General features: G+C 57.9%; 1 protein-coding gene across 2 annotated transcripts in view; it reads right to left on the minus strand.

Moving 5' to 3' along the window:
- Positions 1 to 24,235, minus strand: part of PMEPA1 (prostate transmembrane protein, androgen induced 1) — a 49,729-nt gene that overhangs the window by 13,744 nt on the left and 11,750 nt on the right. Inside the window, exon 2 of one of the 2 annotated variants that reach the window (XM_036322062.1) lies at positions 8,012 to 8,121. The exons of the other annotated variant lie outside the window; for it this stretch is intronic. Coding sequence (XP_036177955.1) covers positions 8,012 to 8,087 — 76 coding nt within the window. The 5' untranslated portion in view covers positions 8,088 to 8,121. The remainder of the gene's footprint in view (positions 1 to 8,011; positions 8,122 to 24,235) is intronic. 2 annotated transcript variants of the gene reach the window in all.

Consider the following 24,235-nt stretch of genomic DNA (forward strand, 5'->3'; position numbering starts at 1 on the left):
AGATGGCCCTGATCACAGGCCAGGCCTAGGGACCATAATGACGCACAAAATTCGTGTGCCAGGCCTCTAGTAATAATAATAAAAAACAGACTGTTCTGTGTATCAAGTGCTCACTTGGCGCCGAGCACGCAGCTGCGTGTCGGGCCCCCATCACCTGAATGCGCAGCCTGAGACACTGCCTGGTGTGCCGGTGTCCAGGAGGGGACAAGTCCGTGCCTGCCGGACCGTGCCTGGCACCAGGGCCCAAGGCTCCCTGCCCTGCTGCTCATGGCAGAACTGAGGGCTCAGGTTCAGAGCATGAGGTTTGCCCCCAAGGTCCATGAGTCTGAATCCCAGCTTTGCCACTTCCTGTGACTTCAGGCAAATCGCGACTGGGGGGGAATGGAGGGCTGACCCAGTCCCCACTTCACGCCGCTGTGCAAGAAGCACGCGAGCTCCTTTGGAGTCAGTATCTCCGGGAAGGAGCCCCGGACGCCTGAATCCGCGTGGCTGGAGAAGGCCCTCGGAGAGGTGTCCTCTGCCAGGGCCGGGCTAACGGCAGCGTGAGCTGGGGCTCGTCCCCCTGCAGAGCAAAACAACTCCTGGGACCTTTCAAGTGTGAGCCTTGGCCAGGGAAAGCAACTTCTGGGCTTCCCCTCCACGTGCATTTCTCCTGGAATTCTCTCCCTTCACCCCACGCTCTCTGTGACAGGACCTGGCCCCGGCTGACCTGGGGCCTTTGCCCGTGCCCTTCCTTCCCCTGGAAGCACCTTTCCCCACACCCAAGTGCTCGCTGCCGCTTCCCCCTCGGCCTCTGTCCCAGCGTCACTTCCCCAGGACGTGTCCCTGACTGTCCCCACCCCTGGACCTGCGTCCTGTGCCTGCCCCTTGCTGTCTGTGGCACTAACCTGGAACGCCATCTGTGACCGGCTAACCGCTTACTTCCTGCCGCCCCTCCTAGAACAACCGTGTCACCTGGAGCGACTCAGTCTCCGCGCCCCCAGCACCTAGGACAGCGCCTCCCCAGGGGCAGGTACACAGCATAAACAGAATAAATGACCAGCTGTTCTCTGGAGCGCAGCTGAGTGTCCACAAGGCCCACGCGGGTCTGCATGGAAGGTCAAAATCACCGGGAGCCACGTCAACGTCCCCCCGGGGGGGGTGGGGGGCGGGCACAGCCAGGGAGACCGTGTGCACCAACTCGAAAACCGCCCGGATATGAGAAAGAAGCCACCAAATAGGACGAGCCCACTTTTGTTTAAGAAAATCTAAATATATATATTTTAACATAAAAGTGAATGTTACACACCTACGTCTATGGGTGTGTACGGACTGGGGGCCAGCGGGCACCACCCCTCCACATGGCACCCATGCTGCATGCGCATACAATTCCACTGGAAGTAAAAGAGACAAGACGTGAGCAGCACCTGTCAGTGTCCAGAACGGACAGAGGCCTCCCACGTACGCTTCCCAGCACTTTGGGGGGACGGGGCAAAGCTCAGACATCAGGTGACCCTGGCTGGGGAGCCTGAGGTGGCATCCAGGTGCCAGGCAGTCCCCGGGACCTGCCCCCTTGCTGGAGGGGAGATGCGTGTGGCCAGACGTGCAGCTTGCTGCGAGGCAGTGATGCAGTCTCCTTCCACCGGGTGTTCCTGGAGAGCAAATGTGACAACCGGAGACGGCCCAGCGCACCCCATTCCCTCCACCCCGAGGCCCTTCCTGGCCTCCCCTCGCCTGGCCGGCCGCCTCTGCCCCTCCCTCCTCCTTGGTCAAACACATGCGTGTGCACGTGCACACAATGGACTTCCCTGTGGGCTTGTCCCCACCCCTACCCCCCGGGCTCCAAGTATGTGGGTACCACACTGAATTCTAACTCGTCTCCCCTCTGGTCCTGGCGTCTCGGGATGGGCACCCAGGACTCAGCTCTGTGCTCCCGAGGCCACTAAGAGAGAAGGTGCCACACGAGGCTGCCCCAGCTCAGGTGGAAGCCCAAGGGTCCAGACACAGTCAAGGTGAGTGATGAGCCGACAACATGGGCCCCGTTTAAAGGACTCTGACGGCAAACCATCCCCTCCACCTGTGCTGCCTGCCGCGCCCTCCTCCCACCTGGTGGGACACCTTCCTCGGTGGGGAGGGACCACCCAGAACTGACTGCCGACGCCCACGTGGCAGCTGTTCGGAGCCTCCCTCGTCCCAGGTTATCTTTCGGGAGGGGGTGGAGGGGCGGATGTGGGTCCGAAAGCACTTGTGGGAACTGGCTGGTGGGCTCGAGGGACCGCAAAGGGCTATGTAATCATTTTAGAACCTCATGATTAAAAGCTCCTTCAACAGGAAAGACAAAGCAGTGCTTTTATCTTTCTTGCTATTATCCAAATGGAAAGAACTAATGGGATTTTTTTCTATTGTCACCGACATCGAACATCTTTAAACACCCACTGTCAGCAGGATATCACTCACCAAGCGGGAGCTATCGGCAGAATGGAGTGAACTTGCAGAGAGACACCTGGTTCCGTCAATGGACCCGCTGGGGGTGCAATGGAAAGTTACTTAAAATGCACCAGACAGCCCAGCCGCGCGGCTCAGGGGTTGAGCATTGACCTATGAACCAGCAGGTCACAGTTCGATTCTCGGTCAGGGCATATGCCCGGTTGCAATCCCGTCCCCAATGTGGGGTGTGCAGGAGGCAGCCAATCAATGATTCTCTCTCATCGTTGATGTTTCTATCTCTCTCTCCCTTCCTCTTTGAAATAAATTTAAAAATATTTGTAAAAATGATAAAATTAAAAAATAAAATAAATCAAATGCATTTTAATTCAGGAGAGTAGGGAACAAATGGGAGGGGGTGGGTATGGGGGGAGCTGCCTGCCATTGGCCATAATCATCTTGCTTGGTAGTACCTACCAAAATTGCCCTGGCCAGGTGGCTCAGTGGGTTGGAGCATCGCCTGGTACACCAACAGTCTGCAGGGTTGATTCCTGGTCAGGGCACACACCTAGGTTGCAAGTTCGATCCCCAGTTGGGGCACATGTGGGATGTTTCTCTCTCCCTCTTCTCTCTCTAAAATCAGGAAGAACATATCTTTGGGTGAGGATTAAACATTCTTTTAAAACGCATGCTACCTTTCTAACCCAATGAATTTAACTTCCACGACTGTATCTAACAGGAAATTCACAGCTGGGCTGGGAAGCATGGGTGCATGAGGCCACCACGCAGTGTTTCTTACGTGAACAACCCGAGGCCACCTCCGTCCCACTAAACACAGTCATCACGTTGTGGGATATGATGGGGCCGCGAAGAACAGACACAAATCCACAGCAGGGCTCGCAGCCTGGGCTCTGCTGGCCTCGGGCTGGGCCACTCTCCACTGGGATCACAGGGTGCCTGGCAACACCCTGCTCTCTGCCCACCGGGGCCAGGAGCACATCACCCCCAAGGCGTGACAGTCCACGCTGTCTCTAGACGTCGCCCAGTGTCCCTGGCTGAGAATCGCCCCAGCTGGGACCCACGGCCCATAGGGTGCTGGTGGATGTGCTAGAAATTACTGTTGGGCAGAAGTGATGAGACTGGAACAGTGTATGTCATACAGACCCATTGCTACAGCAAACATGACGATAAACAGCAAACTGTTAACAATGGCTACTTCTGGAAGAGGGGGACTGTACTTCTTACTCTCTGTATGTCTATAGTTTGCATATTTTTGGCCACTTTGGTTTTTTTAAAAAAAATCTTAAATAGCATCCCAGAAAGACGCAGGGTGCATGTGCCTGTGTGTGAGCTCCGAGTGCGGCCGACGGTGCGAGGCACGCTCCCTGCAAACCAGCAGATGTTCCCCTCCTCAATGACCCCTTTCCAAGAGCTGGTGTTTCCCAACATGAGCCAGGAGAGGGGAGGCGGATCGGCTGTGGCTCCAAGCCTCTCGACACAAAGCAAGCGCCGCTCTGAGCCGGGCACAATGCGGTCCCTACTCAGCCCCTTTCAATAGCTCCTCAATCACCGGCCACGTGCTGGGCGCCTCGGGGTCGGCCGGGCGGCCACCATCTGCAGGGCCTCCCCACTTGCCCCAGGGCTGCCCTGCCCTTTCAGGACAGAGAGGGGCCCAGTGATTTGGGTCTGAGCCAGGGCAGAAGCCAGGAGGTGGACTGATGGCCAAGGTCATAGGTCAGAAGGCAGGAGAAGGTGGGGAACAGGCTCCCTGGGCCCCAGGAACTGAATTCAATTCTGTACACACAGGGCAGGGTAGTGGGGCCCCGGAGTGGCCTGCCGGGACCCAGCAGGCGGGAAGCGAATGTCTGTCCCAGGGCATCTGTGTGTGTGTCTCCTTCTCTCGGGGTCTGTTGTTCCGGCGTCTCTGTGTATGCCCGTCCGGGGTCTTTTCTTTACACCCCGTTCGAGTCTCTTCCTCTTCCTTTTCCAGGTGACAGGCAACGCGAAATACCCAGAGGGCAGTTACGAGCCTCCCACCCTGGCGCCTCTCCTGGTCGTCCGCAGCAACCCCCCCCCCCCCCCCCCCCCCCCCCCCCCCCGCCAAGGCTGAGACTTCCAGCCTCGGTATCACTTCCTTTGGACACAGCATCTTCCAGAGGCAGGAGAGCATCTTCCAGCATTTTCCAGGCCAAGTGCTGGTAGCGCCCCCCCCCCCCGCCCCCCTGGTTCCGCCAACCTTTTCCCGGAGAGAAACAGCAGCTGGCGGGGGAGCTCCGAGAAGGGGACGCGGCAAAGCTGTGGGCCGGAGTGACCCGGCTCCAGATTCAAATGCTGATGTGAGACCGTGGCGCCCCTGCTTTAGTTCCTCATCGTAAAGCATGGGTCCCCCACAGTATAACCCCCAGGACTGCCGAGCAGCCACTGAGCTGGTGGCGGCCACCACACGCTAAAGGCAGGCACGGCCGCAGGACACCAGCCCACTTCCATTCACCATCGATCGGAGCGGCTGATCGGAGCGGCTGGTGCCGCGCAGGGAGCTCCATGCCTATCCGAACGAACAACCGGTGTGGGCAGAGGGAGAGGAGCGACGCGACAAGAAAAGTCGAGAAACCGGAAAATCCGTCAGGAGACAGAGCTACTTGGGAATACAAGGTGCAGAGGCAGACGACCAAGGTGGGGGGGGCCGGGGCTCTCTCCCGCCTGGCAGGGCAGAGCCTCGGACGGCAACTCAGGGGCCCCAGCCACAGAGAGACCTCGTCCTGGACTCTGCTCCAAAGGGGCCCCGGCGTGTCACCAGGCTGAGGCTGGGCAGACGTAGGAGTCACCCTCAAGAGCAAAAGGTTTAGCCGTAGCCGGTGTGGCTCAGTGGATAGAGCGTCGGCCTGCGGACTGAAAGGTCCCAGGTTCAATTCCGGTCAAGGGTATGTACCTGGGTTGCAGGCACATCCCCAGTAGGAGGTGTGCAGGAGGCAGCTGATCGATGTTTCTCTCTCATCGATGTTTCTAACTCTCTAACCCTCTCCCTTCCTCTCTGTAAAAAAAATCAATAAAGTATATATTTTTTAAAAAAGAGCAAAAGTTTTACAGACACAGACAATAGGGTGGTGGGGGAGATCGGGTGTGGGGGGGAGGTAATGGGGGACATCTGTAATACTCTCAACAATAAAGATTTTTTTTTAAAAAAAAAGCGAAAGTTTTGCCTACGTGTCCTCCCTTATCTTCTGATTCCTCCCTGCACACTGGCTCCCCTCCCCCATCTATTCTGCACCTAGCAGCCACAGCATTTTTTGTTAAACATCTATTGAATTACTGACTCATGCTCAGATTAAAACTCTACAAGGCCCACTCAACCTCATTTTTGTATCTTCCACCTCCTTCCCTTGCTCACCACTCTCTGGTGATGCCTGCCTTTTTCCTATTCCTACCCCAGGACCTTTGCACATGCAGTTTTGTCCTGGTATCGTTGCATGGCCCACCTCAGGGATGCCTCCTGGTCATGCCATCCCAAACGTACTCGCCTCTCACCTCACTGCATCTCCTGCTCGCCTGTCTTGGCCACAAGGGACAACACCGTATTCAGTGAGAAGCCTGGGCCGTGCTGGCTCTGTATTCTGGCTTTCAACACCTCTGCTTTTTTATCTGCGCCATGGTGAAAATGTTAGCCCCATCTCAACGGCCTGGTTGAGGACTTAAAGTACCGAGGAAGTGCCTGGAGTATAGGAAAGCGCTGTGTACCTATTGGCTACTCTGAGAAACTATCTTCTGAAGTTGCTTGCCTGTTTATTACCGACTTCACCTCTCCAGTGAGAAACTTCCATGTTTCTCCTGTTCTCACTGCCTCTCGGGTGGTTAGCACCACCCCGGACACAATATGCTGCCCTCAGTTATTATGTGAAGGCAGAAGAGATCCAAGCCCCAGGTCCACTCACCAGGACTCACATCTCTACCCAGAGGACAGAGAACACAGCAGTGTTGACAAGTGAAGGGTCTTTTCACAAAACCAAACATGCAATGGCCATCTAACCCAGCCTGCATACTTGGGCTTCCTCCCAGAGAAACGAGACTTACATCCACAGAAACCCGTGTGCGTGCGCACGGCAGCTTCGTCCGTGACAGCCCCAGCCGGAAGCAGCCTGGACTCTGAATGGGCAAGCTGACGGCACGTCTGCATCACAGCGTGCTGCCTCCCACGGGAGGAATGAACAACCTGGTGGATCGTCAGTTATGCTGAGAGTAAAAGCCCATCTGAAAAGCTTGCACAGCCTATGATTCCATGTATACAATGTGTGTGAAATGACAAAATTTTATAGAGATGCCGGTCGCCAGGGGTTAGGGAGGGAGTGGGAAGGAGATGGGTGTGGACAGAAAGGAGGGATCCTTGTCATGGGGCTGTTGTGTGTCTAGACCAGGGGTGGGCAAACTTTTTGACTCGAGGGCCACAATGGGTTCTTAAACTGGACTAGAGGGCCGGAACAAAAGCATGGATGGAGTGTTTGTGTGAACTAATATAAATACAAAGTAAACACCATTACATAAAAGGGTACGGTCTTTTTTTTCAATAGTTTTATTCATTTCAAACAGGCCGGATCTGGCCCGCGGGCCGTAGTTTGCCCACGGCTGGTCTAGACTGTGGTGGCGTCACATAAACCTGCATGTGATGAAACTGCACAGAACTAAACATACGCACACACACACTCAGTGGGTGCACATGAAGGGGAAGCCTGAGTGGGGGGGCGGGGGTGCAGCGAACGTCAATTTGCTGGCTGTGTCTGGGGAACATGTGACCACTGGGGAGGCTGAGTGATATGCACAAAAACTCTTACAACTGCATGCAATGCCACAATCATCCAAAAATAAAGGTGGGTTTTGTTGTTTGTTTTTTTTTAAACAAAAGTAAAGAGTCTGGAGGGCCCTGTCCCTTGGGGGCCTCGAATCATGCTGGCAGAGGGCACCGCCAGCAGCTTCAAGTGATCCGCGGGGTGCAGCCCAGGCCTGGCACCGGGAGGATGGCTTACAGCAGGGGAGGGAAGAGCCGGGGCAGAAGCCGCCCCCCCCCACCCCCCCCCCCGCCAGCCTCCCCCAGCAGCTGCCACCTGGCCACGCAGCCAGCCAAATGAAACCATCTCTCGGCTGTCATCTCTCAACTTGCTGGTCTGGCTCCCAGGTTTGAAAACTAAACATGCCATTTAAAATTTAGAAACGACGAAAGGAGACTTTAAGTGACCTCTAAACATGGTTTCCTATGGGCTCCCCTTTAGCGAAGAACCTACGGCTTCTCTCCCAAGGGCAGGAAGAGCGGCTTGGGTTCCCCAATATAAGGTATCGTTACATCCCGATACAATCAAATATCCAATACAATGTACCAACGCGTCCCTATATCCCTGATACAATCAAACACCCAGTGCATCCAAGTGTCCTTGTATCCCCAACACAATCAAATATCCCAATACAATGTCCTTATAGCATCGTCAAGTATCAATGCGCCGCCAATGATAAAGTGACGACACATTCTCTCTGCTGCCAGTGGCCACCGCAGGCCCAGCCGTCAGGAGCCGCACGCGCAGCTGAAGACACCTGAGCGCCCTCCACTTACACGCGCACCGCTCACCTGCCTTCTCAGGAAACCTGGGCTGAGCTGGATTTGGTCTGTGACGGGTACTGTCCCTCTGCGTCTGGGGGTCCATGCCAGGGCCTGTGCTAGCTCGGGGGGCACTAACCCTAGAAAATACACAAACAAGCACTAAGTACCAGTAGCTCTCACGCTGGAAAGGTGACGCCAGGGGCGCTAAGCAGAGTGCTGCATGGGGGGGCTCCTCAGTGGGCTGTCAGGGCTGGCGTGTCTGAGGAGGTACACTCCTGCCAAATGAATGGCCAGTGCAAATGTCCTCAGGTAGGAATGTCGGCCACATTCAAGGGCAAGAACGAAGACTGATGCCCCGGGATGAGGAATGAGGGTGTGATGAGGAGTTAGCCGCTTCTGGGCAAGTGTACATCCGACTCCTGGGTGCCTGTGTGCGTGCATGCCAGCAGAGGCTGTGCAGAAAAGGTGAGTTTGAAAACGATCCAGGTATCACTTTCCAGTGTGATTTCCAAACAAGGCCACTACCAGAATCGCTGCAGCAGCTCCTTAAACACAGCACACTGAGCCCATGGCCTCTGCATCCAACAGACTGGCGACATCTGTCAGTGGCCGGGCCAGGGACCTGCCGGATCTGGTATTTTTTGCAAGCGGCCCGCTATGGATTAAATGATCTCTAGCAGGCTTTCACTCCCCTAGTGGAGAAATATACTCTTACGCGCCTAGACACTCTGGCTCAGTAGACAGAGCATCAGCCTGTGGACTAAAGAGTCCTGGGTTCGATTCTGGTCAAAGGCATGTACCTCGGTTGCAGACTCGATCCCCGGCTCTGTCGAGCATGTAAGGGAGGCAACCAATTGATGTGTCTCTCCCATATCGATGTTTCTCTCTATCAGTCTCTCCCCCTTCCTTCCATTCTCTCTAAAAATCAATGGAAAAATATCCTCCAGTAAGGATTAAAAACAACAAAAAGAGACAAATAAACTCTTATGCTGCAGCCCCAGACATAAAAGCAAATGCTGGAGTCTAACATTTAAACTCATTCGGTGGAAGGGAGAGATGGTGGTGGGCGCCAGGCACCTCCCGTGGCTCAGGGATCCCTGCAGCAACTGGGCTCCTGAATGAACCTGGGAAAACAAGCCGACTGGGTGCTGGGTGTCTGGGGGAGGCAGCAACTTGGAAATCCCCTGACATGGATCAGATGCAAAAGGGATGGGACCAGAGAGGGAAAGACAGTGGCTCAGAGCTGGATAGCCAGGGACAGCCTCCAGTCTCCTGGATACTGGCCCCCCCACCCTGGAGTACCTAGTCAGGTCAGGGCGAGAGCCTTTGCGAGGTGGGTCTGGCCTGTGGCATGGAGCCTGGCTCATGCTCACCTAAAGCCCCAGGAACCCTGGGTGGACAAGTGAACGGAGGAGCGACTTCTGCCCCTCAGACCTCAGCAGGGAGCGTTTCAGCCGCTGTGGCTCAGCCCGGCTGTGCTAAAAGCTCTGAGTGCATCCTATCATTCAAGGCTCCCGACCAGCCACGGTGGGGAGTCCTGTCCTCACACACATCTGACAGATGAAGGGGCTGCCAGCCTGCCCACACTCACAGCTAAGTAAAAGGCAGGCCCGTGGGGTTAGAGCAGTGTCCTCACTGGGGGCGATTCTGACCACCAGGGGACAGCTAGCAGTGTCTGGAGACATCTGTGGTTGTCCCATCTGGGCGAGGGCTTGACATCAGCTGCCTGTCCCCACCCCCCCACTAGAGTCTGGGCTCCGTGTGGGCCGGCCCGGGCCTCTCCTTTACGACCATCCATCTCAGCTCCCTGTGGCACAGAGCAGAAGCGTAACTAGTTGATGGACAAACAGGTGATGGCCAAGTCCCCGAATGCCCAGCCCATCTTCTTCCCTGCATAACTGCAAGTCCCTATACGCACGCGGCTGAAGAGTGCAGCCAGGCAGGTGCCGCTGGGACCGAAGGCTTGAGCAGAACCTGCCGGTCGGGGTTCTTTCTGGGTCCTGCTTCCAAAGCAGGAGACCAGCCCTGCCATCAAGTCGTCGCATGACCTAGGGGCAAGGTGTATCTCTTTGAGCCTCGGTTTCTCATCCATAAAATGGGGCAATGACCCCCAGTTCCCTTGCAAACCAAAGCGCAAACACCCCATTGACGAGGGGCCCAGGTCCTGGGTCTTCCTGGAGAGTCAGGGGTGCTACCTGCCTACCCAGCAGGGTTCCCCCAAGTTCACCCTCCACCTGCCCCTCCTGGCAAAGAGATGTTAACACAATGGGAAAACAGGGGTCTCTGGCCAGCACCTGACACACTTGGAAGATGAGAAGACCCACTGAGAGGTGAAGCCAGGAACCCCATATCTCCAGTAAAAAGACTTTTCAGCCCCTTGCAACAGCGCCCGCTGCCTATCAAAGTTCACGTTCCCGTCCCCACAGCAAGCGGCTCCTCCTGGACAGAGGGAAGTGCAATCGACAAGCTATAAATATTTCTGCTAACTGCGGCGGGCTGGGCTTTCCGCATGAGCGGGCCCCACTGAAAGGCAAGGCGGCTCACCAGATTTGTTTCGTATTATGGAAATAGATGTTGTCTCCTGGCCACATCTGTTTTGTCTGACAAACGAGCAGCAATTTGCCTCCTAAAAAAGGCAGCACACCAAGGCCGTCTTGAAAGTCTGGCTTCGCCGACTCTTCAGAAGAGAAAAGCAAGGAGTCCAGGCTCCAGATGGGAGCTATAGGAAGGAGACGTGTCCCTGCCCCACTGCCGGGGCCGCGGGGGCAGCTGTGCTGTGCCCATCCTTGGCAGCTTCAAAGTCACATCTTCCCGGGGAAACTGAAGCTGCTGGATTAGAGGAAACAGGGGCGGGGGGGTGGGGGTGCCCCCCCCACTGCTCTCTCGAAAGAAAAAGAACACCAGGAGATATACAATCAATTATTTAAAAAAAAAAAAGTCTCCCAAACTCAGGCTAAGAGCACTTTTTTACGTGCTGAGAAAGGCCAGCTTTCGGAAGGAAAAATCAATCCTGGTGCCACTGATTTCTGTGTGCCACACTGGCTTGGTGACGGGTCCCTGTCACCATTTCCTTTAATTACTCCAAGACAGACCAATTAAGGTGCAGCCCGCAGCCCGAGGCGCCACTCCTCAAGGCCCATCACTCCTGCCTGGAACTTGCTAACAGGGCTGGGCCAGCACGCGCCCCATTCAAACTTGGCAATGCTGTTTTGGTCTCTCTTTAAAAAAAAATGTATTTTTTATTGATTTTAGAGAGAAGGTGAGGGAGGGATAGAGAGATAGAAACATCAGTGAGAGAGAAACATCGCTCGGCTGCCTCCTGCACGTCCCTTCCTGGGGATCAAGCCTGCAACCCAAGCATGTGCCCTCGCCAGGAATCAGACTGTGACCTCCTGGTTCACAAGCCACACCAGCTGGGCTCTCTCTCCCTCTTTTTAAAAAAGATCCTGCCGAAACCGGTTTGGCTCAGTGGATAGAGCTTCGGCCTGCGGGCTGAAGGGTCCCAGGTTCGATTCCGGTCAAGGGCATGTGCCTGGGTTGCGGGCATATCCCCAGTGGGAGATGTGCAGGAGGCAGCTGATCGATGTTTCTCTCTCATCGATGCTTCTAGCTCTCTATCTCTCTCCCTTCCTCTCTGTAAAAAATCAATAAAATATATTTAAAAAAAAAAAAAAAAAAGATCCTTACCTCCAAAGCTACATTTAGGGTTTTTCTCCTTAAACGAGGGCATTACAGAAATGGGGGGAGGGAGAAAATGACTGTGTAACTCAAAGTATTACAGACTCAGTCACCGACTTCTCCCCTCGCAGGCCAGGAATTGCAGGTTTTCAGGCTAAAACGATGAAAAGGTTCAGAGCCCCACAGGACCCAGCTCTCGGCCTCAGCTCCGTGCTGAGCTGCCTGCACGAAGCCGGTCCTAAGCCTGTGCCCGCACACGGGAGGTGCAGGGTTCAGACGGCTCTGCCGGTGGGTTTGGACTGTTTTGGGGGTAGAAACCAAAGGATGAGGCCAAGAAAGCTTCCTCTATCTCCTACTTGTGCAGATGAAACGTCCGGTCCCTCCCACCTCCAGGAGAGCTAACCTATGTGCCGGGTTGGCTTGGTCAGGCAGTAATGAGATGCAGTGTGGGGATCCCAGGAGACATCTGGGCCACCTGCTCCACCTGCCCCCCTCCCCTTTTGTGCCCCCTGCCACGTAAACCCCGGAGGGCAGATTGATGACTTGGGCAGGGGAGGATGGAAGTGTTGCACTTTGCAGCCGGGTCAACTGCAATGGCTCTGGTGTTCAAGGGGGTGGGAGGAGGACTGGCTGGGCACAGCAGGCCCGGCCACCCCTCCAGCGGGCAGCTCCCACTCCGGAAGGCGCTCTGGCGGGCCTGACACACCCCGGACAGGAACAAGTCCATTCCCTGCTCCCAGGGGAAGGGGAGAGGGACTCCCACACACTGCAGAGCTGGGGAAGCCCAAAGCGGTCCCTTTCCTGGTCACTGGCAGAACAGTGCCTACTTGAGGCGGTGGGTGGACTGGGCCCAGTGGGGGCTCTCCACTCCCCCTGCTCACCCCTTTTCATCGGGCAACAGTCACCTACTCACTCCGGCAACAAGGTGAATTGACGCATCTACTTCAGTGGTTCTCAACCTTCCTAATGCTGCGACCCTTTAATACAGTTCCTCATGTGGTGGTGACCCCCAATTTCATTGTTACAAATCGAACATAATTAAAGCATAGTGATTAATCACAAAAACAATATGTAATTATATGTGTTTTTCAATGGTCTTAGGCGACCCCTGTGAAAGGGTCGTTCGACCCCCAAAGGGGTCACGACCCACAGGTTGAGAACCGCTGATCTAAAGGAATAACACAAACCTCAGACCCATTCAGGTGGCCCCAATATTTTCATCTTTAAGAAGCCAACCTATGGTGCCTTATTAGTCTATGTTCGCCACCAAGATAAAAAAATAAAAAGACTGCAAAAGAGTGACAAAAAGGGTGTAAGTTTGCGGAGGGCATGAGGGGCCTCTGCGTGTGACGAGGGCCTGGGATGGCACTTGCTCTCTTTGTTGGTGACCATATACGAGGCGGCTGCCAGGCGGGGAAGCGACTTAACTGAAGGGCGGACAGTTTGGGGAGGGGGAGGGTGGTCTAGTGGCTGGAGGGGCAGCGTCTGCGCCTCCGCACTGTGTCCCGTCGGACGGGAGAGCCCCTGAGAATGCACATCTGCAGGGTGTCTGGACCGGCAGAAAGAGGACAATTAGAGAAGAAAGCTGCAAGCCCCAGTCACCCCGCGTCTGCTCCTCGCAGGGCGCCTGGCTGCAAGCCGCCGGACGAGACGAGAAAGGCCAGGGTGGGCTGGGGGAGGCCAGGGCGTCTGGGCCGCGCAGTTTATGAGCGAGTGTTTTGAAATTCTGCTTTAAATACGCCGGTAAATGAATTCAACCTTGTCAGAGCTTTCTCCCTCGCGCAGACCAAATATCCCGCTGGCGTGCTGTCTAGACACAGATAACAAAGGACTTTTTACAGCGCCCAGAGACTCGCTGACAAAGTAGCCATTTAAAGACGCAGTATTGCTCTCTGCGTCTAGAATGATTTGTCAGATGGACTTAAATGAAAATGCTAAGTTATCGGTCTGGTTTGGGGGCTGCCGGAGGAAGGGGCGGGTGGGGGTGTCGAGGGGCTGGCTGCTGGGGAGACATAGAAAACAGATCATCTTTGATTGGGCCGCACTCCAAGTTGCTCCTAAAATAGGACTGTGCGTGGCTGACCTGCAGATAATTCTCGCTCTTCTTGTTCTAAGAGGTCGACTGTTAAAGTGTTTCTCACACCTCGTGTAGCTTCAGGGTAGCACTGTTCAATTTCAAAGGGGTTAAACTAAAATCCTCGGGGATGAGATGTGTCCCTGCGGGGGGGGGGGGGGGGGGGCACCCAGAGAAATAAGTGGGAGAGCAGGAATTCTGTGCCACCTCCAACATGCACTGGCAGGAGGGGGCCCTGCTCACAACGGCACACTGCAAATGGGCCGTTCTCCCTGGGGGGGTGCTAGTTTCAGGGGTGCACCCTGGGACATACTCACTGTGACCCCAAACATGCCCTGAACCAGGGGATGTGCCTCTACTCAGCGTGGTCAGGCCAAACGGAGGAGGAAACACACCCGTGAGCTCGTGGGCCACCCCTTGGCCAGGTCACAACTCGGAGAGGCTGACAGGGACGGGTCCCCCTCAAAGGGGGTCTCTGTTCTCTCCATTTGGGGTTGCCAAGGCCTGATGAGTGCCCACCGGGGTCATTCTTTCCACCCACCTTCACTGCCCGCTCTGCCAGGGTGCGGCCTACACCACCACCTCCTCTCCACGCCCACCCCCTCTCAGGCCCCTCCCCAATGCTGTGCAGTCAGACGCTGGAGCCAGACACAGACCACACTCCAGCTCCACCCCTTCCAGGCACCCAAGCCAAGTCACCGCTCTGAGCCTCAGTTTCCCCAACTGTGAAGGGGGTCCCGGCCACTTGCCCTGAGGAGCTGTGGTGAGGAGTCAATGCCTGGGTGGGTCCACCGCAGGCTCCGCATCCTGCAGGCCCCCCTCCCACCCTGCAGGGCCCCCTCCCACCCTGCAGGCCAACCTCCCACCCTGCAGGCCCCCCTCCCACCCTGCAGGCCCCCCTCCCATCCTGCAGCCCCCCTCCCATCCTGCAGGCCCCCCTCCCATCCTGCAGGCCAACCTCCCACCCTGCAGGCCCCCCTCCCACCCTGCAGCCCCGCTCTGGGCCTCCCTGCCCTCATCCGTGAATGGGCAGCGGCAACAGCTCAGGGGGCAGAGCTGCGCTCGGGCAAACACCAGAGCGGGCAGAACACACACTGTCTGCACCTCCTCAGGGAGGTCATCCTGACGACACGACCTGTCAGAGCCCTCGTTACAATGACCCCAAACCACTCAAGCAGAGGGAGGCTATGGGCCACCTGCCAGGACCAAGGACTCGAGCGCTCCCCCGTGTTCCTTTGTGGTTTCCGCGCTCTCACTTTTAGTAGCCGTGGGTAAAAGGCCGCTCCTCCCGCGGCCACGGCCACGGCTCCAGTCTGGGCACAGCCTCTGGCTTCCCCCGGACACACGCACGTCTGGTTCTGGGAGACAGCGGCCGCAGCACCCTGATTTAGAAGTGTTCTCCGCCCAAGGGGTTCCACCGGGCGATGGGAATGGCCCCGCACGGTCCCCAGCACCCGGGGCAGGGCCGGGAGTGGACTGTGAGATGCTAGAGCCGCAGAGGCCAGTTGGGCCAGTGCTACCTCCTACCAGCCGACCCCAGGCCAGAGGGGTGCCACTTGCCCAGGTCACCCAGCAGGAGTGGGAAGCACCCACTGGTGATGGCCTCCGCACACCTGAGGCCGCTCTCCCTGGCAGCCGGCGGGCCCACTCACCGATGAGCGCGCTCCCTCTCGGCCCAGCGCGGGCTCCCCCACCAGCCAGGGGACGACTGCCCATCAAAGGAGCGAATCTTTTTCTTGCCGGCTCTTCCCCAAACATAGTCGTGGGGCTCTGACCGGAGAGGAAGTGAGCGGAGAGGAGCCTGAGGAGAGTACTGAAGTCCTGCAGACACGGTCGGGGGCCCCGGGTCGCAACGGAAGGGCTGGCTCCGGGGCCGTCCCAACATCCACAACCACGTCCAGCCGCCCACACCCTTGCCCACACGGGACCCCACCCTGCCTGCCTTTCTGGGTCCGGTTCTGCTTTCCCAAACTCACCCAAACCCACAGGGCCTCCGGACAGCCTAGCTCCCCAGTGTGAGCAGCTCGCTCCGCTCGGGCTCTCTGCCGGCCGGTCCCTCCTCGGCGCCGCTGGCCGCTGGCCGCTGGCCCTGGCCTTTCCTGGATTCCGTGTCTGTCTATCTTCCTTCTTGCTGTGAGCGCTGTGAGGTCAGGTCCGTTGGTCCAGGTCCCACTGCAACCTGTCTTCACAACCTCGAACCCACCTTCCCTTCCTGATCTAGCACATCACCAGTGCCTGGCCCCTGGCAGGGTCACCCCTTGCTGCTCTCCCTGCCTCCAGCCCCATCTCCAGTGTCAATCAGGCCCCGATCCCCCTCCCCTGCTCTACACCCTCACAGGGCTCCCCAGTACCCCAGCACCAACTCCAAATGCCTCCACACCCGGCAGCTGTCTCTGCCGGCCATACCTCACCCATCAGCGGCAGCCACTGGCGGCGCTTTGATGGCCCGGGAGGCACTGCCCGCTCCCTCTGCCTCCGGAAGTCTCCGGCCCTGAGATGTACTCTGCCTCTCCTCCCGCAAGGCTGGGCCGCAGGCACAGGGGCCTGGTAAGTGCCATAAAGCACCCCATTCTGGGGGCTTTCCCTAGGACAGAACGGGGAGGGGCCTTCTGGTAGGAACTGGCCATTCACAGAGGGAGAGCGACTGGCCACATCGCACAGCAAGTCCTGGGCCGGTCCCCACCCGGCTGCCCACTGCACTAGCTGCGGCCCGTGCTCTCTACCGGACTCCGCAGGGAGGGGCGTCTGCCCGTTCCTCTCCTGTCCCAGACCAAACATGCCAGGTGTCCACACCAGGAGGGGGGCGCTACCTGTGCCAGGCGGGCTGGCGATTAGCTCAGGAAATCACCCCGGTCATCCCCACGAGGATTTCCTGTCGCCACGAATGTCCCCATTTCACAGATGCGGCAACCGAGGCTCTGAAAGGTGACAGACCTGGAAGCAGAGCGTCCCGGACGGCGCACGGTCTGCATCTCTCCTTGGTCAGTGCCAGCTCCCAGGCGTGACACCAAAGGGCAGGGGACAGGGTGATTTGGGGGTCTCCCGTAGGGACATTTGTCTGCCTGCCCTTTACAAAGCACCGGGACATGGCAGGGATCCCTGGGCGCTGGGGTGGGGGATGTGGCACAGCTGCACCCCCTCGCACGGGGTTTCCTGGGCTCCGGCCTGGCTGGGCGCTGCCGCTGGCCCAGACCACTGGCACGGGCGGCAGGTTTTATTTAGACGTGTCAGCTGAGCAGCTCTGGGCACAGGCCTGTGTGGGCATCAGCCGGATTGGGTTTCACCGGCATTTCTGTCCGGAGCTGCCCGGTCATTACAATCAGCACAGGCTTTGCTGGTCGGGCTGGCCACTGGCCGCCTCCTTTGAGACTGGTGTCCTTTTGCCCACCCCCACCCCATTCTTCTCTCAGGGAGATTTCTTCCTGCTGGGGCCCCAGTCCCACTCTCTGGGGCCACTCCCCAACCCCTGACCCTCCAGCACAAAAGGGAGCATGAGCGTCTAGACCGCCCGTCTGAACGTGAGAGGGGGCATTGTGTGCGGACCGAGGCCTGGCCTCCGGGGTGGGGAGGTCGGGCGCAGGGGCGGGAGCTGGAGGTGCTGGCTGGGCCCACCGCCCTGTGCCCTGCACTTCCTGTCCCCCTTGGGACAGAGGTGGCCAGCCCAGCACCCAGGATCCAGCCTGGGCCACAAAGCTGGGCACATGGTCCCCAATGAAACTCGGGGACTCCTGAGCCGCCACCACAGGAACGGATGCACAGGAAGCCCTCAGGACGTCCCGGACGCCAGGACCCAGGCGCATCCGTGAACTCGGCTGTTTCCTTGTGACAATCGGTTTAGAAGGTTCGTTTTAGAAGGTTCGTGTGTGTGTTTCCTGTTGATGGGTGTGTGTGTGTGCACGCACACACACAACAAAGCTAAGGCCCTGCTCAAGTGGGTGGCACATTCCCGGACACGTGACTGGCTGCTGGCTGTGTGGCCCAGGCCCTGCTCACCCTCTCTGGTCTCAGGGCCCCGTCTGTGAAGAGCGGCTGATCACATCTGTGGTTTTCAGACCTGTTTTACCAGCAGAAGCTTTCCACGTTGAATGAAATTCGGATTTAGGAGCTCAATATATCAAACGGATGACAGAGCAGCCCGGCCAGGGCTGATGCAGCCAGAGGTCGCGGCACCTGTGTGGGCTGGGGGGAGGGGGGAGGATTGCACCCATCTCCCTAACCACTGTGCAGCCTCTATCAGCCTTCAGCTCAGATGCCTGCAGACAGGCCTGCGGGAGTGATCAGCCGAATACCCCACCTCCCGGGAGGACTGCAGGCATTTTGACTTCTGTCTTTGCCATTTATCAAATTCTTTGAATTTTGGTTAAATAAGGAGCACCTATCACTCCTTACAATCAGAAGAGTCGCACTGTTTTCATTGTGACACAAGAGGCTAAAATGCTATTGGTCTCTTTAGGAGTAGTGGCCGGGCCCCTGGGCGTGCTGCGGGGCCCCTGTTAGTCCTGGGGTCCCCGGGCTGGGAACCCACTCTCAGAAACAGAGGCCAGGCTTCCAGGGCACCCCCAGGACCATCGCATCACGGGGGCCCCAGCCGACAGGACCCAGGAGCTGGAGCTCTTGAATCCGTTTCTCCTACAAGAAAACTGCAGAAATGCAGCCCCTGGCCCACCAGGCCCAGGGGTCAGCCCCGCAGAGGAAGCCGCGGGGCCGCCCTGCAGGTGCGCATCCAGCTCAGAGCCGCGGCACCTGGTGAGTCCCATGCAGCCACAGCTGGGACCCGGCTCATTTACAAGGGGTGTCCTGCCACCTCTCCCCACTGTGCGTCTGTCTTTCTCACGGCTGCACTTCCAGAACCCGAGGCCCAGCACACAGTAGGTGCTTCATGAATGTCATGAGCTCACGAGTGAAGGAGTGAAATATGGAGGAAAACTGTCCATCAGTGAGGTCCCCGAATCAGCATGGACGTACACGGCCTGCCCAGCCTTCCAGCCCCACATCACTACGGGACGGAGACCCCCCTTCCCTGGCTCATCTTCCTCTGCAGCAGGTGCCCAGGGGGCTGGGCTGGGGGCCCTGGGCAGGCGGGGAGGGGAAGGGTGCTCAGGGGAGGCCCAAGGGGATGGCAGCAGCTCCCACCCCCAGAACTCCTCTTCTGGTCACTCGGAGTGGGGTGGGGCGAACTTCTCCCCAAGAGAAACCACTGCCCGCTGTGGAATATTCAGCAGGTTGAGTGGAGAGGGGCAGGAGCCTCCATTCAGCCTCCCAGAGCAGGGGAGGGACGCCGGGGTCGCCTGGGCTAGAGCCCTGCTCACCGTCTCCTGGTCTCAACTTCGTCCACGGCACCTGTACCCACCTCCGGTGCCCTCAGCCTCAGTCACCTGCCCCACCATCTGGGAATGGGGAGAACAGACCCACCCGGCATGTGATGGGGAGGGGCTGGTACCTGTAACCTCACTCAGCAACCTCTCCCTCCGGGGCAGACTCCTGCTCCAGCCTCAAGGCCCAGCTCCCGTTCCCCCAGGAGCCAGGGGCCCCAGCCCTCCCTCCCTGCCTTCTCCCAGGAGGTCCCCTCCCAGGAGGTCCCCGGCCAGGAGGTCCCAGGGCTTCCGGAGTTGTGGCTCCCTCCCTCGGACCACGTCTTTGTAGCAGAACAGGTGGCATTTCCTGAGCATGTCCGAGGCACCTGGCAGGGAGCCAGGCTCTATTCTCTCATTCGATCCTCACTCTGAGCTATGAAGCAGCTGATTCTCAGGACGTCCAGCTGACAGACGAAGCAGCAGGCTCAGAGGGGAAGCAGCCCCAAGGACACTCTCCTGGGGTGGGGGGTGGGGGGCGGTCTGGCTGCTCGGCTCACGCCCGCCTGCCTACTGCCATCCCCTCTGGGCCCAGGTCCTCAGCGCCCGCTCACTCCCTGCACACAGGGCTGCCTCTCGGAGGGTGCCAGGGCTGGGCTGGATCCCCATCAGGGCACCCATGAAACCATGGGGTGGGGCAGGGGCAGGAAACACCGACAGACAGGAGAGGGGAGGGAGCTCCCGGGCTAACTGTCCTGGCGCCTGGTTGTCCCTGGGCCTGGTCCTCTTCCCCAAACCCTCTGCTCTGCTCAGCCCTGTCCCTTCCCAGGAGCCGGATCTCTGGCTGCAGCCACAGGGAGGAATTCCTTGAGGGCAAAGGCTGTCAGATGGAGAAGAGGCAGAGCGGCCTGGAGGCCCGCTGGCCCAGCACCCACGGGCAGGGTGGCCTGCAGAAGCAGCAGTCAGTCTGTGGCCCGGGGCCCTCTGTCCACCCCACCTCACCAGACACGCAGGGTGAGCACCCCCTCTCCCAGGGACAGACAGCTGAGTGGGAAGGCGGACCAGATCCGTAAGGCACCGTAACTGTCCCTGCCAAGTCCACAGCCCACACTCATAAATCAGGGAGCCGGGCAGCCCTCCTCCCGGGGTGGGAGTCTGGGCTGTCACAACAGCCACGAGACCAAGGCAAGCGCCTTCTAAACCTCAGTGTGCACACCTACCTGTACAATGGGACCGACTGTAGTAAGTACCACCAGGGGAGGGGTACCGAGGACTCCATACCATGGGGAGGTTAGTGACACAATGGGGCTGCCCTAGGAGCTCACTTTCCTGGCTTTCACACCTCATCATATCAATTGTTGATTCAGTCCCTGCTGTGGGCCAAGGTCTCCGGGAAGTGGCCAAACCCAAATCTAACCAGAACCAACCAGGCAGAATTAAACACAAAGCCCAGACAGTCCCAAAGCTGCGGAACCACGGCCACCTGCTGGGCCAGGATCCTTCACATTCCAGCGGGGCTGCAAGGCCTCTGTGGGCTGCAATAAAAATTCCCAGACAGGTAGTCAGGCAGGAGGCAGGCCCGGTGAGCTGTGCTCTCCCTTACCCCACAGGGAAGGCCAGTGGGTGGAGGGAGGCAACTCCTGCCCTTTCCTCTCAGTTCCGTAGGACCAGCCCCAGACCAGGAAGGTCTATGAGTCAGCCAGCCCGGCCTCACAGGCTGGGTCCCCCAGGGAGCTTCTGCCCCCGTCTCAGAGGTTCCATTCCAGTCTCACCATGGGGTCTTCAAACAGCTCTTCCACCACCACCCCCAACGCCTACCCCCATCTCGCGCAAACCATTCTGAAAATAGTAGAAGCAAGCACAGTTCTGCCAACCCCCATGCCAGACAGGTGGCCGGCACTGCCCCCGAGCGCGCAGCCCACGCCCACGCCGGGACATTCCCCAGCAGGACCACCGACGGTGGGGAGCCATCAGGAGGCCCGGAGCTGGAACACACCTTTGCTCACTCGCTTCCCACCGTGCCCTCTCCCCAGAGCCAAAAGGTACATTAGGAAGCCGGCTAATAAGTCACAGATCTATTCTGCGAAATATCAAACCATGTCAGGCACTGAGGCAATTAAATAAAGGAGATTTTTTTCCATTACAAAAAAAGAACGCAGAAATCTTGGTTAAAACAGAGTCCAGCCCTAGCCAATTGGCTCAGGGGATAGAGCGCAGGCCTGCAGACGGAAGGGTCCCAGGTTCGATTCTGGTCAAGGGCACGTACCTCAGTTGCAGGCTTGATGGGTCCCCGGCCCTGGTTGGGGCGTGTGGGAGGCAACCAATCAACGTGTCTTTCTCACATCGATGTTTCTCTCTCTCTGTGTCCCTCCCCCTCCTTTCCACTCTCTCTAAAAATGAATGGGAAAAGATCCTCCGATGACAAAGAAACCACACACAGAATCCAGACGACACACAGCTGTGACCGGGCAGGTCACCGACACTCCGAGCCTCAGCAGGGGCCAAAGGGCTGGTGTCTCCATCATCAGCACCGTCCTGGGAATGAAGCTGGACCCCATCACCTGCGGGAAGCTGCTCTGGGCTGAGTGACTGGAGGAAGCACGGGCGATCCTGCTCCATCCGAACTGCCACCCATGGACTTTCCCCTTAGGCCCAGGGGGTGACAGGATCCCATCACCTTGATGTCATTAGAATCGAGTTGACCCTGACCTTCCATGGCTGGGTGACCTAAGAAGGCCAAAGAGTGAAGTGCCTCCATGCTGCAGGAGCTGTGATTGCTCACTCAGGCCCCTGAGGACCCCGTGGAGGCACATTAGACGCTGCTGCCGACCAGCCTTCCCAATGCTGCCATTTCCAAACCCCATGAAAGGAATTACAACTCCTCAATATGTTCATTTTAAATTTCCAATAAATATTCAATCAACTCACTTTGACTACTGAGCTCTGTCTTAAACAATAACATTCAGGAAATCAATGAGGTGCCTGTTCTGTTTTTTCCTAATGTACATTTAACACTTGAGTGCGGGACTATTAAATGTGAAAGGCCCATGCACAGGCCCTCCAGAACTTTCTCACGGGCTACAGTTTGCTTTGGGTCACTTGATGCCTCCAAACCTACAAGGTAGGGTAGTTATGATGCAGGTGCCAGCTCAGCCAATTACCACTCACGTGCCCTTGGGCGAGTGACTTCTGTCCTCTGAGCCTCAGTTTGCCCATCTGAAAAATGGGTTTGATACAGTAGCTCCCGCAGGGCTGGCGCACAGCAGGCATTCAGCAAGAGCAGTGAACCCTATGTTGTCTCATAACCTTCCAAAGAAGTCAGAACACATGCTAATATCTCCGTTTTATAGATGCAGAAGTGAGGACCGGGGACCATAGAGCTGGGAAGCGAAGGAGCCAGGATTCCAGACTGCCACCTGGCTCCGCAGCCATCTGGCTATCGTGTGTTCTCCAGAGACTTCTAGAGTCGAGGGAACCGGGGCCACAGCCTGCCAGCTCCTCGCATCCCAGATGCAGGCCCCAACCCCCAGGACACACAGCTCCCTTCTGAGGTCCAAGTCGACCGTCAGCCCCAGGAACTCGGCCCCAAGCTCACTGCCTGTGAGTAACCACCTCCCCCAGACATGATTCATACCTGTCTGGAGTCACCCACATCCTCATTCCCCGAAAAGGAATGCAGGCCAGGTGAGGCGACCAGGCGGCGGGCATGAGCAGCTGGCGGGGCCCTGGCCGTGGGCTCTGCCACCACCCCGAAACTCCCAGCTGGGGCTGGACAGATGTCCGGGTCTCGAGTACCTGTGTTTGGGCCCAGAGTCAGGTTACAAAACCTTTCCCCAGAGAAGCGCCTGGATTCCCACCATGAGACAGTCATTCCTCGGGGCCCAGCCCAGCCTGGCCGTGTCACACACGGTCCCTCAGCCCTTGTGAAAACTCAGAAATGAAAAGGGCCACCCCTGGCACGTGGCACGGGTGGGCCTGAGTCGGAGACTGCACAGGGAGGGAGCACAGGGCGACCCCACTTACACAACATCTCCCCCAGGAAATGTGGTCTCTGGTGGGAGGCTCAGGCGCAGGGGCGGACGGAGAGGGGCGGGGGCACATCTGGGCACAGTTGCCCCCCACACAGGCTTGCCACAACCCGTTACAGTACTTATGCCTGCGCACTGCGACTGCAAATTACACCTCAACACACCATCACAGCGAGGAAGCACAGGCCCCGAGGACGGCTGACGACTGAAGGGGAGAGAGGGACAGCTGTGAGGCCTTCCTTCTTCCCCCAAGAGCCCTGAGTGCAATTAGGCCCATTTCACAGAGAAGAAAGTTAGGAGGGGGTGGTGGTGAGGGAGACAGAGAGGAGCATGGGCTCGTCAGGGACAGGAAAGCCTTGTGTTCTGACCATTCCGCCTCCCGCCAGCCCTGCTCCTGCCTCTGGGAGTCCCCCTCCGCCCCTGTGCCAAGAAAACCTGTGCCCTAGCTGGTTTGGCTCGGTGGATAGAGCGTCGGCCTACGAACTGAAAGGTCCCAGGTTCGATTCTGGTAAGGGCATATGCCCGGGTTGTGGGCTCGATCCCCAGTGGGGACTTGCAGGAGGCAGCCGATTCATGATTCTCACTCATCATGGATGTTTCTATGTCTCTCTCCCTCTCCCTCCCTCTCTGAAATCAATAAAAATATATTAAAAAAGAAAGAAAAAGAATAAAAGAAACCCTGCAAGCAGCGGTGAGCCTCCCAGTGGAGCAGAGAGCCAGCGAGGTTGCCGAGAACCCAGAGGACCATGGTGGGGGCAGCTCCAACAAAGGGCCCGGTTCAGGACCGTGTCCTGCCAGCCACCGGGAGCAGAGCAGGAGGCCAGCATCCAAGTCCGGTCCAGTCCTGGTGGAGCCGTGTGCCCACCCAGGCTGTCCCTGCCATAACAGAACTAAAGACCTACAGCCCAGGCTGCCACCTGCCCACCAACCCCAGTTTCCTCCTCCCCACGCTGGCAGGGCCACCCCGTTACAGCACCTGGTCCGGAACATGAGAACGGCCAGCCCCACGCTGGCCTGGGGCCCTTCTTCCCCTCGAGCCCTCCCTCCGCCAAACCCTGGGATCACCAGCGAGTTTTAATTAGTGCGGCTGCCCTGCCCCACGCCCAGGACTGGCTCAGGTGCAGCCTGAGGGTTAGGGTTCCTGGTCAGCCACACCAAGGAGGGGCTGCAGAGGGCTAAT

The sequence above is a fragment of the Myotis myotis genome, unplaced genomic scaffold (genome assembly GCF_014108235.1).
Source record: "Myotis myotis isolate mMyoMyo1 unplaced genomic scaffold, mMyoMyo1.p scaffold_m19_p_9, whole genome shotgun sequence".
Classification (NCBI taxonomy): domain Eukaryota; kingdom Metazoa; phylum Chordata; class Mammalia; order Chiroptera; family Vespertilionidae; genus Myotis; species Myotis myotis.